Raw genomic sequence first — 15,044 nt, forward strand, 5'->3', positions numbered from 1 at the left:
CCAGAATATTACCTGGGTCTCTGGATTAACAGTTCAGCGCTAATACCACTAGGCTATTGCCTCCCCATTGTTCTGGGGACCCGGATTCAAATCCTACAGGGAGGTTGTTTAGCTCAGTTGGCTGGATGGTTGGTTTACAATGTAGAAAGATGGTAACAGCATAGGCTTGATTCCTGCAACCAGCAGAAGTTCCTGTGAAGGACTCTCCTCAAAATCCCCCCTCACCTGAGGTATGGTGACCCTCAGGCTAAAGTGGCCATTAGCCATCTCTCTTTCTAATGAGTGGGAGGCCCTCTGGGATGCTGGTGACTTTACCTTAAGGAACATAGCAGCTAATTTGCATACAACAATGATAAATTAAGCTGGTCCACTTTGGAAAGCATTGGGCTAGTGGTATTATCAGAGAGACAAAAAAACATTGCTGGAAAAGCTCAGCAGGTCTGGCAGAACTGTTCTGAGGAAGGGTCACCAGGCCGAAAACAATAACTCTGATTTCTCTTCACAGAAGCTGCCAGACCTGTTGAGCTTTTCCAGCAATTTCGGTTTTCGATTCTGATTTACAGTATCTGCTGTTCTTTCACTTTTTATTAACCCAGAGATCCTCGTGATGATCTGGGGACCTGGATTTGAATCCCACCATTTGAATTCAACAAAAAAAAATTTGGAATTAGAGTCTAATGTTGGCCATGAAACCATTGTCAATTGTTGGAAAAACCCACCTGGTTCACTAATGTCCTTTAGGGAAGGAACCCGCCATCCTTACCTGGTCTGGCCTACATGTAACTTCAGACCCACAGCAATGTGGTTGACTCTTAACTGCCCTCTGGGCAATTAGGAATGGGCAATAAATGCTGGCCTGGCCAGTGATATTCACATTCTGTGAATTAATACAAAAAAACTTCCTTCTCTCCGTCTTGGCGCTCTGTAAGGAGCAACCTTTCTGAGCAAGGTACACCAGCAAACGCCCTTTGGATCAAAGAATAGAAATACAGGAAGTTACTAACAAATTTTTTGTGACAAACTGCATTTGTGGAATGGGAGATTTTGAACTACCAATGACAAGGTTCAGAACCAGGACCCCTGCACAACACAACTTCCACCACTGGAGCCTCACTACAAACCTGATGCACTTATGAAGTAACACAAAGAATACTTGACATTACCAAGGAGCGTCCTTCTCATTTTTCTTTTAAAATAACTACACAGAGGCCGGTATCCTGTCACCAGTCACCCTTTATTGACTTGTGCACAGTACACTGACTGTAACCAGCCAGCTCAGAGCCTGAACTGAGGAGATTCTAAATCCCCTGTTCATGTATATTTTTTGTTAGCACCACATTACTACTGTCCATCAGGACAAGCACAGCAGTAGTCCTTATTTTTCCCCACAGCACCCGTGTTGTGTGTGTGTGTAACTGTAGGGGCCTCAGTGAAAACACGATGTGCAAAAAGACTTTATTCAATATTTCCACCAGCAGAAAAACACCCATGTGGCCAGGGCACTGGTAACAAGTAAAGCCCAGTAAAGGCATTGCTGACGTGAAAAATAAAGTGAAAGGGGACGGTATGGATGAGTGTCCCCTTTAAAGAGAATGATGGTTTAATCACTTTAAACTTAAATGAAGAACTCACCTACTTGGCTTTAGTGATTTGATGGGCTGAAGGGCCTGTTCTGTACTGTATGATTCTATAATTTGCATTTGTTAAGTCATAAATAAACAGTAGAAGGGAATGTGAAATGACATTAATACCAGAATAAAAACCCTACCATTACAATCGGGGTATGAAAAGGACAACCTGTGAATCGTTCAGCAATCAAAACCATTATCCTTCAACCAAAAGATGTGTTCACTTCCAGAGTCGGATCACAGTTGCCATCACATGGCCAGTCAAAAAATTACAGTTCATTTTGAAACATGTCTCTGCCTCTCTTTCAGTTGTTCCTTTCCTGTCCTGAAGCCTCTAACCTGATAAAATATTTCGTGATATTCGCTGGCAAGAAAATATTAGCCCAGACACTAGGCAGAGCTGTCCTGCTCTTCTTTAGTATGAAGAGTCATGGATCTACAGCACAGAGAAAGGCCCTTTGGCCCATCAAATCTGAGCTGGTCAAAAATAACCTAACATTTCTAATCCCATTTTCCACCACTTGATTGTAATGGTGTTTTGTGTGCTCATCCACACAGTTTTTACATCCATCCTCCCCCTTAGGAGGGACAATTCACTCTGTGAATCTGTTCACATCCCTACTGAAGATCCATGACCACCATTTAAAGACCTGGGTTTCATTTCCGATGTCCAGGGCAACTCTATTCTCTCAAACAACACAAGCAAAAATATCCCTTACATTTGGTCTTACATTTGATGTAAAAGACACATCTTGTCAATGCTTTTCATCTTGCGTTCATCAGGACAATTTGCAAGTAACACCAAACTTAAAGAGAAAACAGCAGTTATACCAGGGAGAATACTGATTAGTTCACAAATGGGCTCTGATTGTTGAAGGAATGCTATGAGGAATGGGATTGCTACGGGGAATGATGACTGACCATTAACTGTTAAGCTTTGCGACGGGAATGATGACTGACAGTTAACTGTTAAGCTTTGTTTAAAGTTTAAACGAGGCATTGACCAGAGAAATGAAGCAGAGAATAGCTGTCACCTATTTTATTGTGTTGAAACAGACATTGTGTGGCAAACATGTTCGTTCTGTCTGCAAAGAACAGGAACCTGTGTATTAGTGTATGTAGCTTTCAAAACATACAAGTCTACCATACCATGTACCAGCCTAACAACCCCAGGTTGGTTGGCAGCATAATTTTCCACATACTTGCGATTTTGTTATCCAATTGAGGAATCATATCTAATGTTGGACACTGTGGTATGAAGTTTACAAGCAAGGTTGGATACGTTCAGTGTTCTTCTTGTTGCAAACAGACAAAAGGATGTGCCATTTGAAGCAATCTTCCAGTCTTGAGAAAATGCAGCCTAAACACTTGTCATCGCACTGGCACTAAAAATCATATACCACATTACTCATTTGTGTGATAGACATGATGTCTTTTTGGTAGCATCTAGTTAGCGGTGAACACCACTTCTGTTTCTATTGCGTGGTAGCAGCATGAAAGAGCTAACCTTAACTGTTGCTCCAACTTTTGAGATATCTTACCCCAAGAAAGCCTGGATAAACTGGCTCCTTTTAAAGCATAACTGCATTTTAAATTAACTTTATTCTCATATGCCAGTTTGTATTTTGTGTAACATACAGTGAGAAATGGTCAGATCCACAAATCAGTCCTCTTTTCCCATTCAGTCTAAATGCGGTTGCTATTGTAAAATATCCCCGACGTGTGCAAAATTAAAAGCTTTTGACAAAATGTGTCTTTCTTCAGTGGCAATCCAGCTTTGAAGACCAGATGACTATTTGCTGTTTGTGGGATTTTCCTGTGTTTAATCTTGTTTAACCAGCAATCCATTCCAAAATTCAAGTAATCCAGGTCCACCAGAGGAAATAAAAGATGAAGCTGCTGTGGTCCCACCAGACCAGAAGGATGTTCTCTCATTAGACAGAAACGACTGGTGGTGGTCTGACCTCAGGCACATTGAGAAGGAGAATCCTTTGTGATAACTTCAGTTAGTGTAGGAATTGAACCCATGCTGTTTTGGTACCACTTTGTATTGCAAGCCTGCCCTCCAGCCAACTGAGATATCTGATTCACAGCAGCAGGGAAAGCATAATCCAATGAATTAAATAAATCTGGTCACCAGTAATGGGTGACCATAAAACCACTCTTAATTGCCATAAAATTAAATCTACCACTTTGTTGAAGAAACTCTGTCGTTCTTTCCTGGTCTGATCTATATAGGAGTCCAGGCCCCCACAGCAATGTGATTAACTCTTCACTGTCCTCTGAAATGGGCCTTGCAAGGCCCTCAGCTATATTTAAGAAGGCAGCTCACTGCCACCCTTTCAAGGGCAGTAAGGAATGGGCAATGAATGCTGGTCTTACCAATAATGCCCACATCTCAAAACGGGCTTTCGCGTTTGACTACACAACAACCCTGACTGTGCTATCAAAGAAATCCATGTTTGTAAAGATCTTTGACGCTACCTGATGACACGATAAGAGTGACACGATGAGATGTTGGGTTATAAAGGCTAACAATATGACAGAGCTGATTTAACAGTTAAAATTGATAATGAGTCATCCTGTGTTTGTGCCTGTCAGACTATTAATGGTACCTCAGCTCTGTAACACTAGATTTCAGCAACTCATTCAGGCATCAGAATGATCTCATTCTCTGCTTGGTGTTATTTTTAAAAGTCATTTTTGTGTAGCAGCCGTTGCTGGCCAGGCCTCTATTGATTGACCAGCTTTTGTTGCCCAGACCTGATGTAATAAATATCAGCAAAGTCTGAGTGTGTTAATCTTAACAAAAATTCAGATTTGTCAACCTTGCTGTCATTAATTTTGTCACAGGACAAGAAGGAAAGAACAGGAACATAAGAACATGATCTATCATTCTAACATAAGAGCTAGGAGCAGGAATAGGCCATTCAGCCCCTCAAGCCTGCTATGCCATTCAATACAATCATGGCTGATCATATCTCTGCTTCGACCCCACTTTCCTGCCCGCTCTCCATAACTATTCAAACTGTTACTAATTAAAAATCTATCTCTTCCTTAAATTTACTCAATGTCCTCACATCCACTGCACTCAGGGGTGGTGAATTCCACAGATTCACGATCCTTTGAGAAGTAATTCCTCCTCATCGGGGCAACACGGTAGGTCAACAGTTAGCGCTGGTGCTTCAGGGAACTAGGGACCCGGGTTCGATTCCACCCTCAGGTGACCGTCTGTGTGGAGTTTGCACATTATCCCCATGCCTGCGTGGGTTTCCCTGGGTGCTCTGGTTTCCTCCCACAGTCCAAAGATGTGCAAGTTAGGTGGATTGGCCATGCTAAATTGCTCATAGTGTTCAGGGATGTGAGAGTTAGGTGGATTAACCATGGAAAATGTGGGGTTACTGGGGTGGAATTGATGGGCTGAATGGCCTGCTTCCGCACTGCAGGGATCCTATGATCTCTGTTTTAAATCTGCTGCCCCTTATTTTAAAGCTAGGGGATCAAAACAGAGTGGAACTAAATGTGTCCTGTGACTCTTAAACATCCAGCAAGAGCTGGATAGCTGCAATTTACCTGGTTTGACTCTCTAATTAAACTTACCTGAGGCAAGCTTTCTCAAAATATATTGTTAATTTTGCACAGACTTTGAACCTTATTTTGATTAATGCCGGTGAGTTCATAACCCTTTTGCCAAAAGTTCGATTCTAACAATATGTTCTTAATGATGTAGTTAATGATGTATTAATCCACGGTCAGATACTATTCAAAGCTCTTGCCTAAACCATATCCATGTACAAGCCACACTGATGTAAAACCATTAAGGCAGAATGCAATGCAGCGCCATGGTAACGCACATTCTGGATGGTTCTGCTGGTATGCCTGCATTATTTATGCTTGTTAATTTCTATTTGTCACATTAATATTGTGAATTAATTAATTTGGCATGTCACTGCTAAAGCTTTACACTTTGTGATTAATAGCCTGAAGGAACCTTTCCCTGAACCTTCCAAAACTTGGTCAATCTTATTATGCGCAGAGTGCAACAGCTGCAATACGAGAAGTCGCTAGACTTTTACCCGACCATAGGGCTGCTTTCAGATCAGAAGGGTGATGACTGGTGGTGGTTTAACCTCAGGCAAGGGGTGTGTTAGAGAAAGTGGGACCTTCATGGTAACGTCAGTCAGTTCTGCAATATGTCCACCTCCTTGTGTTTACTTTTCCTTCCTTTCTTAACCGTCACTGTGCCCTCCTGCCCTTGCTCTCGTACTATTTCTAAACTAGAGAACAGGAGTAGGCCATTCAGCCCTTCAAGCTTGTTCCACTATTCAATATGATCATGCCGGATCCTCCATGTCAATAGAATCCCTACAGTCAGCCTACAAAGTCCACACCAATCCTCCAAACAGCATCCCACCCAGACTCACTCCCTACCTTATTCCTGTAACCCTACATTTCCTATGGCCCAACCACTGAACTTGCACACTGTTGAACTGTGGGAGGAAACCCATACAGACACAGAGAGTGTGCAAACTCCACAGAGCCACCCGAGGAATTGAAATCAGGTCCCTGGTGCTCTGAGGCAGCAGTGCTAACCACTGAGCCACCGTATTGACCTAGATCTTTGACAAGTTCTCACTTTCACCCAGATGCCTTTAAAAACCTTTTTAAAAAAGTCTTTCTTCAATATATTCAGCAACTTGGCTTTCACAGCCTTCTGTGGTGGAGAACTGTATTACACTTTAAGTGAAGAATACTTTCTCATCTCAGTCCTAAATGGCCTACCCCCCATAACCTGAGACTGTGACCCCTGGCCCTAGGAACCAGACATCTTCCCTGCATCTAGACTGTACAAAAACAAAGTTGCTGGAAAAGCTCAGCAGGTATGGCAGCATCTGTGAAGGAAAAAACAGAGTTTTTAACGTTTCAGATCCGGTGGCCCTTCCTCAGAAACTGTTCTGAGTGCTCCAGCTCTGAGGAAGGGTCACCGGATCCGAAACGTTAACTCTGTTCTTTCCTTCACAGACGCTGCCAGACCTGCTGAGCCTGTCCAGCAACTTTGTTTTTGTTCCTGATTTACAGCATCCGCAGTTCTTTTGGTTTTTATCTAGACTGTACAACTCTGTTAGGATTTTGTGCCTTTCAATTAAATCCCCTCTCATTCTTTGAATTGTTCATGAATATCAACCCATTGGAAGCAATCTCTACTCAGGGCACAGTACTGCCACCCTGGAAATGGGGTACACAGAAATCTCGTTGCTGACCTACATTTTGAGAATGACTGATAAAGCTCAATTCATAGCCAGGTCCTTGATCAGAAACAATACACTTGCAGCAATAATGACATGCATTTATACAGTATGTTTAATACAGCATCAAGGAGCTTCGTATGGACATTGTCAACCAATTTTGGACACCAAGCTCAAACAGCAAGGTCTAAACCTGCATCCAAGGGAGAGAAGTTGGGAAATGGCAAAGATTAGGGAGAGAATTCCTGTGTTTGTGACCAATGCAGCTGAAGACCTCAATTGCATAATATTAGGCATTGTGCATCAGGCTAGAATTGAATGAGTACAGAGAGATCTCTGTAGGTGTGTTGTAGGGCTGGAGGATGTTCCAGAGATAGGAAGAGGTGAGGCAATGAAAGAATTTAAAAACAAGAATGAGAGTTTTGTATTGAGCTGTTGCTGGACCTGGAACCTATTGCAACTATGCAGCTTGGGTAAGAGTGGGCGTTATGAAGATTGCACAAAGTATGGAGCACAGAACTGTTGAAATGAGATGGTTGGCATGATATCGCACACCAGAGAGTAGAACTCTGAAGGACAAACAATGTGTTGATGTGCAGAATGTTCTCTATTGAACGGATTTTCAGTGAAGAGGCAGGGAACTTGAGCTGCAAAGCTTCCCAGCCCAACAAAGCCACCTTTAACTTTTCTGGGGAGATGAGGGGTAGAATGGAGTCAATCTCATACCCCTCTGGAAGCAAGCCTGAGTTCAGGAATGGAGGTAGGCAGATGACGAGGCTGGTAGGATACAATGGCCACTTCCTTTATTAGGGAAAAACTGAAAGAAATGCGGATGCTGTAAATCAGGAACAAAAACAGAAGTTGCTGGAAAAGCTCAGCAGGTCTGGCAGCATCTGTGAAGAAAAAGTCAGAGTTAATGTTTTGGGTCCGGTGACCCTTCCTCAGAACTGACGATAGCTAGGAAAACGTTGGTTTATATGCAGGAAATAGGGAGGGGGATGGAATAGGGAGTAAACAATAGAATAAAGGATAGAACCCGAAGAGAGAGAAGAGCACTTGGATAGACAAAGAAGTTGATAACGATCTGGCTCGGAGGTCAGATCAGCCAGATCGTTATCAACTCCTTTATCTATCCAACTGCTTTTCTCTCTCTTCAGGCTCTGTGCTATCGTTTACTCCCTACCCCATTCCCTCCCTATTTCCTCCATATAAACCGACGGTTTCCCAGCTACCATCAGTTCTGAGGAAGGGTCACTGAACCCAAAATGTTTTTTTTGTCTTCACAGATGCTGCCAGACCTGCTGAGCTTTTCCAGCAACTTCTATTTTTGTTCCTTTTAATAGGACATTGACTCAATTTTAAGGAGGAATCTCAGGCCCCCAACCCATTCATCCATATCCCCTCATGCTTCCTCCATGATTCCTCATGTCACCCAAGCCCCCATGCACCTTCATGCCAGAATCCATGTTCCCTGTGCCCTCATGCCCCCAATACCACTCCACAGCCACTCACCCTATATCTATGATGGGCAGAGATCAAGGCCTTCTTGAAATTCACACTTTTTTCGCATACCACACTGAAAAAACACACTCTTCAAAACAATTCCGAAAACACTAAATTCCTTCAAGTGGTCAATGTGTTGTAAAAACAATCATTTATTTCACTAATCACATCAAAGACAGCTAATCCTTTAATAACCTCTTTAAAATGGCAATCAAAATGTGAAACCAGTCCACTGCTGAAATAAGTTGTTCTTGAATGTTTTGGGCTAAGCCATAATAACAGACCAGGGGAAAAGTAACAAAGCAATCATTGAAACTGAAAAAAAAACAACAAATTTATCCATGTACACAAGGGGCCAGATTTTCATCTCCCAATGGAGGGGAAAATTGAGCCACATGCTGCTGTGTGTTTTTAAAGTCCCTTAAATAAACTTACACCCGCAGAGTTTATGACCACTTGTGAAAATCTTCTGAGGTGTCAGCAATATTCTGAAAGGAAACATGAAACATTTTCACAGCATAACTGGTCGCTATTGAACACTGGTTTGTAAAGTAGTTGTGCTTTTAATGCAGTCATCCATTCATAAAGTGATATGCTGTAAAGTTAAGTTGACAATTACTTTGACCAAAATTTTGTAAGTGATGAAATGAATTACAGTACATTTTCATTGGAGAAACTGCTACAACGTATTCAAAAATATATTTAAAAAGTGTTGGTAAACTCTGCTTGTCACCTTTTGTACTGTGAGTTAAATAGACAGATAGCTCTGAATGTGAAAAAGTCCCCTCCTTTCGATACAAAATCTCTAAGACCCTATTATCTCCATTGACTAATGGGTAACTTGCTTGTAATGGTGAGGATACCATCTGTTTGCCAATTTAAGGCTTTTACAGTTGCAATGATGTTGTAATAGCTGTGATCATTATGAATGGTTGGCTGAGTTCCAAATAACTTTGGGAATGGGGTAGAAAGCCAGGAATCAGGACCATTTCACCATTTTCAAATAGTTTCCCAGTCGCCCTTACTGGCCACAATGTGGGCCTGTGTGTTTAATGTCCACAGTCAACTCCAGTTCCACCAGACCCCAAAAGCAGAACATTATCATTAACCACCATTAATGGCTGTAGAATAATTGTTGTTAATTGTACATCAGAAATAAATTAAAGTACTAGTCATATTGAATACAAGCCAAGGGCAAGATACTATGGAAAGAACAAAATAAACAGAGGCAGAAGTTGCTGGAAAAACTCAACAGGTCTGGCAGCATCTGTGGAGAGAAAACAATGTCCAATGACCTTTCTTTAGAACTATGGAATAGAATCTGAGCAAACTTAGCTCTGTATAAATTTTCTAAATCAATTCGGAATAGTAAATATAGTTGTTCCTTTAACACTGATGTCTTTAAATAATTGAAAATAAACTATTAAAATGCTTCAGGGAAAATTAATTCTTTGTAAAAATTATGGAGCTTGAAACTGTTTTTTGCAATATTAATATTGACTGAAGAGTGAATGGACAAAATATTAAAGTTACAGATAGGCCATTTAGGCACAAAATTAGAAATATAGTTTTCTACACTAACAGTAGTAGAAATCTGAAATTATCGCTAGATATCAGTGGTTAATTAAAGCTTAAAATCATTTTTTTTGTTGGGAAGGCCATCAAGTGTAATGAATGGGTTTTGGACCACAGTGTAATTGAATGGCAGAGCAGGGCCAGAGGGACTAAAAGGCCTACTCCTGTTACTATGCATTTATTTATATGAAACTCTTCTGTCTGTTAGATGCTCAATGCATGTAAAGACACTAAAAATTAATTTGGTGCGGTCCTTGTTCTAAGGGATGTACATTTTTCATCAGAACATGTCAACATGTTTGTTGCTAACGGTGCGCCACAATAATTCAGAGGCGGTAACCATTATGCAGTCATTACAGGCCAGGAGGTGGCCCCTCAAGTCCTTGTAAAGCAATTCTATCAGTCGCATCCTCCTGTTCTGTTGCTGCAGTTCTTTAATTTTATTTCCACCAAGTGTCAATCCAATTTCCTTTTGAAACCATTCAGGGTCTCTGATTCCAAGGTGCAACAGGTGGCCAACTCTTCAGTTATAAATTCTGTTTTCTTGTCAATTTGGTGTTGTTTCTCAAAGGCCCACCAATATTGCCATGTCTGTGATTTCATCCTCCCGACATTTTATTCACTCAAATGTTGTATTAGCTCGGTGGGCAAAACGTTGATATCAATGAAGCAATGCAGTGTATGATCCACATGCAGGATTCTGAATTCTTGAACATTATATTCGAAGAGTCTCAATACAATTTTTGAGGAAAGTTAGTCACATGTTGACTTGCAAGTTCTGTGTTTGTCAGGGCTAACATGTTTAGTACATAAGGTCAGCTCCCCCATCACTTGAATCTGCATTTTTTGATTTGAAGAAAGGGAATTGAATTCCAGCTAATCTGATGAGCAGTATGTTGACAAAATGCGTCGCTGTGCAAACAAAGAGAAGCCAGAAAGAATACCCAAAAACTTCAGTCTGTGTCTTGAAGACAAAGTTTGACTCTTTGTAGTTTGAAATTTTCTCAGACAGACGATGAATTTTTACTTCGGACGTAAACAATATCATCACCATAAAACCGCAGGAACCTGATGGAAAGAAAAATTTGAATTCCTGGCCCCAACCATCAGTCCAGGCAACTTCACAATAAGACCATACAACATTGGAGCAGAAGTAGACCATTTGGCCCATCGACCCTGCTCCGCCTTTTAATGAGATCACGGCTGATCTGGGAATCCTCAACTCCACTTTCCTGCCTTTTCCCCATACCCTCAATTCCTTTACCATTAAAAATCTGTCCGTCACAGCCTTGAGTATATTTAATGACCCAATCTCAACAGTCCTGTGTGTTAAAGAATTTCACAGATTCTTTACCCTCTGAGAAAAGAAATTTCTCCTCATCCCTGTCAAGTCTTGTATGTTTCAATAAGTTCGCCTCTCATTCTTCTATATTGCAATGAGCTCAGGACCAATATTCTCTCCTTATGAATCAGTCTCTCTGTATCTGGTATCAGCCTAGTGAACATTCTGTAGACCGTCTCCAACACCAATTTATCTTTGCTTTCACTACTGGTCCAATAACACAGCAATGAAGCTAATGTACCCTATATTGTATCAGGCTTGCATTTATTTACTGCTTCGTCCTGCTTCAATTTTGTGGGTCTGAAACTTTGGCTGGCATCTGTTTATCTCAAGGTTTATTCTAATTCCAGTATTGTAGCAGACACTAAGCTCATTTCGATGAATTTGCTGTAAGCCAAGGCTCAGTGGCTACATTCTCATGGGTAAGCCAGATAGTTTTGTAGGGGCAACTCCTGAAGCAGAAATCTGACCACAAGTGGCTGACACTTCAGCATGGTGCATCAGAGTGTGCTGCACTGTCAGAGGTGGAACTGAAAGCTTTTTGGAAGGAACGTTGAACCAAGACCCAGAACATAGAATAGTACAGCACAGAAACAGGCCCTTCAGCCCACAATCCTGTGCGAACATGGACACTAAGTTAAACTAATCCTTTCTGCCTGCCCATGGTCCATATCTTTCTATTCCTTGCTTAATTATGTGCTAATGTAAAAATCCCTTAAACATCCCTACCATATTTGCCTCCACCACCACTAACGGCAGTGTGTTCCAAACTCCTACCATTCTCTATGTAAAAAACTTGCCCCTCACAACTCCTTTGAACTTTCCCCTCTTACCTTAAATGCAAGCCCTATAATATTAGGCATTTCAAAGAACATAGAATATAGAACAGCACAGTGCAGTACAGGCCCTTCGGCCCACGAGGTTGTGCCAACCTATTATCCTACTAAGACCAAACTAACTTGCATACCCTACATTATACTATCATCCATGTGCCTATCCAAGAGTCGCTTAAATGTCTCTAAAGTATCTGACTCCACTACCACTGCTGGCAGTGCATTCCACACGCCCACCATTCTCTGTGTAAAGAACCTTATTCTGACATCTCCCCTATACCTTCCTCCAATCACCTTAAAATTATGCCACCTCGTAATAGTCATTTCCGCCGTGGGAAAAAGTCTCTGACTATCCACTCTATCTATGCCTCTCATCATCTTGTACACAAACTCTGGGGAAAAAGATTCTGACTGTCAACCCTTTGTATGCCTCTCATAATTTTATAAACTTCCATTAAGTCTCCTTTCAGACTTCTCTGCTCCAGAGAACACAACACGAGTCTGCCCAGCCTCTCCTTATGGTTCATACCCTCTAATCCAGGCAGTATCCTGGCAAATCTCTTCTGCACCTTCTCCAAAGTCTCCACATTCTTCCTGTAATGTGGCAACCAGAACTGAATGCAATACTCTTAAGTGCGACCTAACCAAACATGTATAAACCTGCAACATCACTTCCTGATTCTTGTACTCAGTGCCTCAATCAATAAAGGCAAGCATGACATATGCCTTCTTTACCACACTATCTACTTGTGTGGCCACTTTCAGGGAGCTATGGACTAGGACCATCTGTCTGCACATCAATGCTGTTCAAGGTCCTGCCATTAACTGTACACTTTCCCTTAACATGATCTATGCTAAGGGTAAATGATGCTGTGGCAATATTGAGAGAAAAACAGGAAGTTCTCCTGGTGTCCTAATCATCTGATCATTTATTGATACCTGTGGGAGCTTGCTGTGTAACATTATATAAGCATATTCACTTTTAAGACTGTGAATTTTTAAAAAATGTAACTCAATCTGAACCAAGACAAAGAAACAACACTCTCACCATTATTCCACCCTCACCTTTCCAGTGATCTGACTTTGGCGAAAAAGATTGACGAAAAAGAGCAATTCCTTGCAAATCCCTACAATACTTACAGGCGATGGTATTCCAAAGGTACAGGCCATTCGGACCATGGAGGGTCTCATATGGTCTTCCAAATGCATTGAACATAAAGAATCCAGCTGCCACCAAAGCAAATACAATGACCACAGCAGAAAATAGTATTACAGCAACATGAAGACCTGCAGGTATCGCATCCAAGAGTGTTGGAAAAACTGAAAAAAAGAAATAGCAATTGTTAAGACATGACTGTCCTGGACTGTTGTTTGCAGATTGTGCTGGGGCATTTGCATGACAAGGTTTTTCTTTCATTTTTCCAATTTCAACTTCTGCTTGCCTGGATAATTGCAGCTCCAACATCATTTGAGGAGTTCAACAACAAAGCAACCTGCTTGATTGGCACCATCTTCAACATTCAACACCACTGTACAATTTCTGCAGTGTCCCGTATACAAGATGCAACACAACCACTTGCCTAAGCTTCTTTGACAGCACCTTCTAAACCCATAACCTCTACCACCTAGAAGGACACGGGCAACAGGCATATGGGAATGTGACCAACTTCAAGTTCCCCTCTGAGTTACACAGCATACTACACTGTAATGATAGCCGGATATTAATATCAGCCAAATATTAAATACCACAAACCCCATGCAATCCACTTTTGCCCTGTCCATTTTTCATTTTGACAAGGCTGGGACACAGAGACATTTGACTAATTCAGAAGGCGAAATTCTCATTTAAACATTTTCGTGAATTAAAACTTCAGAGAATTCAGACAAGAACTCCTCCATGCACTGAGAAATCCTGCCTCTGGTAAATATTGGGAGAAATTGTAATTTTCCCTGACACCTCAAGGATTAAGCAATAGCCAGGTTGAATCTAGAGAACTGATAATCCATTTAATGCATTTTTATGGAGGTTGGGAAAAGGAACAAGGAAAGCAGGTGGATATCAGGAATAACCCAATTTTAACTGTGGAGTAGTTGTTTCAACATGTAGTAGCAACTATTTTTAAAACACCAATTATCACTAATAGGGATTGTCACTCACAAGATTAATATGAAGCAATTAACCCCAGCACATACGATTTATGTTATATTGAAAAGAAAAACAACAAGGTGCAGAGCTGGATGAACACAGCAGGCCAAGCAACATCATAGGAGCAAAAAGGCTGACATTTCGGGCCTAGATCCCTTCTAAATGCTTTCAGTATGACAGACTCTAGCTGCTTTTCTTGTCACTGAAACTTTATATTGAGATTATTTCTGATCCATAGGTTGTCAAGATCTAATATGATATCAACAATGACAGACAGATGAAATTATTTAATTTCCAGCCATAGTTTAGCAGCTCACGGTTTGTTACCCTGCACCGCAAGGGCGACATTGCTCCTTTTCGCTTCCACAGAGTAGCTGTCATACAGAATCAGGTTCCTACACTGCCGCTGAAGACGTGACATGCATAGGGCAGAATTAATAATCCGTAACCTCAATTAGATTGCGTAACTCTGCAGCAAGGGCTTTGTTTATGTGTGTGCTTGCTTTGTAAATGCATTCAAGAGGGAATGTGTGGCAAGCCCTTTGGGTCTTAACAACAATTGGGAATAGTCGTCATCATCACTGAGATGGGCTTTCAATTCCAGATTGATTCATGGATTTTAAATTCCATCAGCTTCTGTGGTGAGATTTGAACCCATGTCCCCGGACCATTAGGCTGGGCTTTTGGATTATTAGGCCAGTGACATTCCCACTTTCTCACAATCTCTTTGGCAAGGCCTCTAAACAGGGCACTGAGCTTGCTTCCTGGCCA

The 15,044-nt window shown here is 41.4% G+C and overlaps 1 protein-coding gene across 1 annotated transcript in view; it reads right to left on the reverse strand.

Moving 5' to 3' along the window:
- Positions 1–8,505: 8,505 nt before the first annotated feature.
- clrn1 (clarin 1) overlaps positions 8,506–15,044 on the reverse strand; it is an 18,297-nt gene continuing 11,758 nt past the window's right edge. Inside the window, exons 2-3 of the mRNA XM_020519565.2 lie at positions 13,268–13,447; positions 8,506–11,020 (exon numbers count right to left, since the gene is read on the reverse strand). Coding sequence (XP_020375154.1) covers positions 10,755–11,020; positions 13,268–13,447 — 446 coding nt within the window. The 3' untranslated portion in view covers positions 8,506–10,754. The remainder of the gene's footprint in view (positions 11,021–13,267; positions 13,448–15,044) is intronic.

The sequence above is a fragment of the Rhincodon typus genome, chromosome 13 (genome assembly GCF_021869965.1).
Source record: "Rhincodon typus isolate 14 chromosome 13, sRhiTyp1.1, whole genome shotgun sequence".
In the NCBI taxonomy this organism is placed as follows: domain Eukaryota; kingdom Metazoa; phylum Chordata; class Chondrichthyes; order Orectolobiformes; family Rhincodontidae; genus Rhincodon; species Rhincodon typus.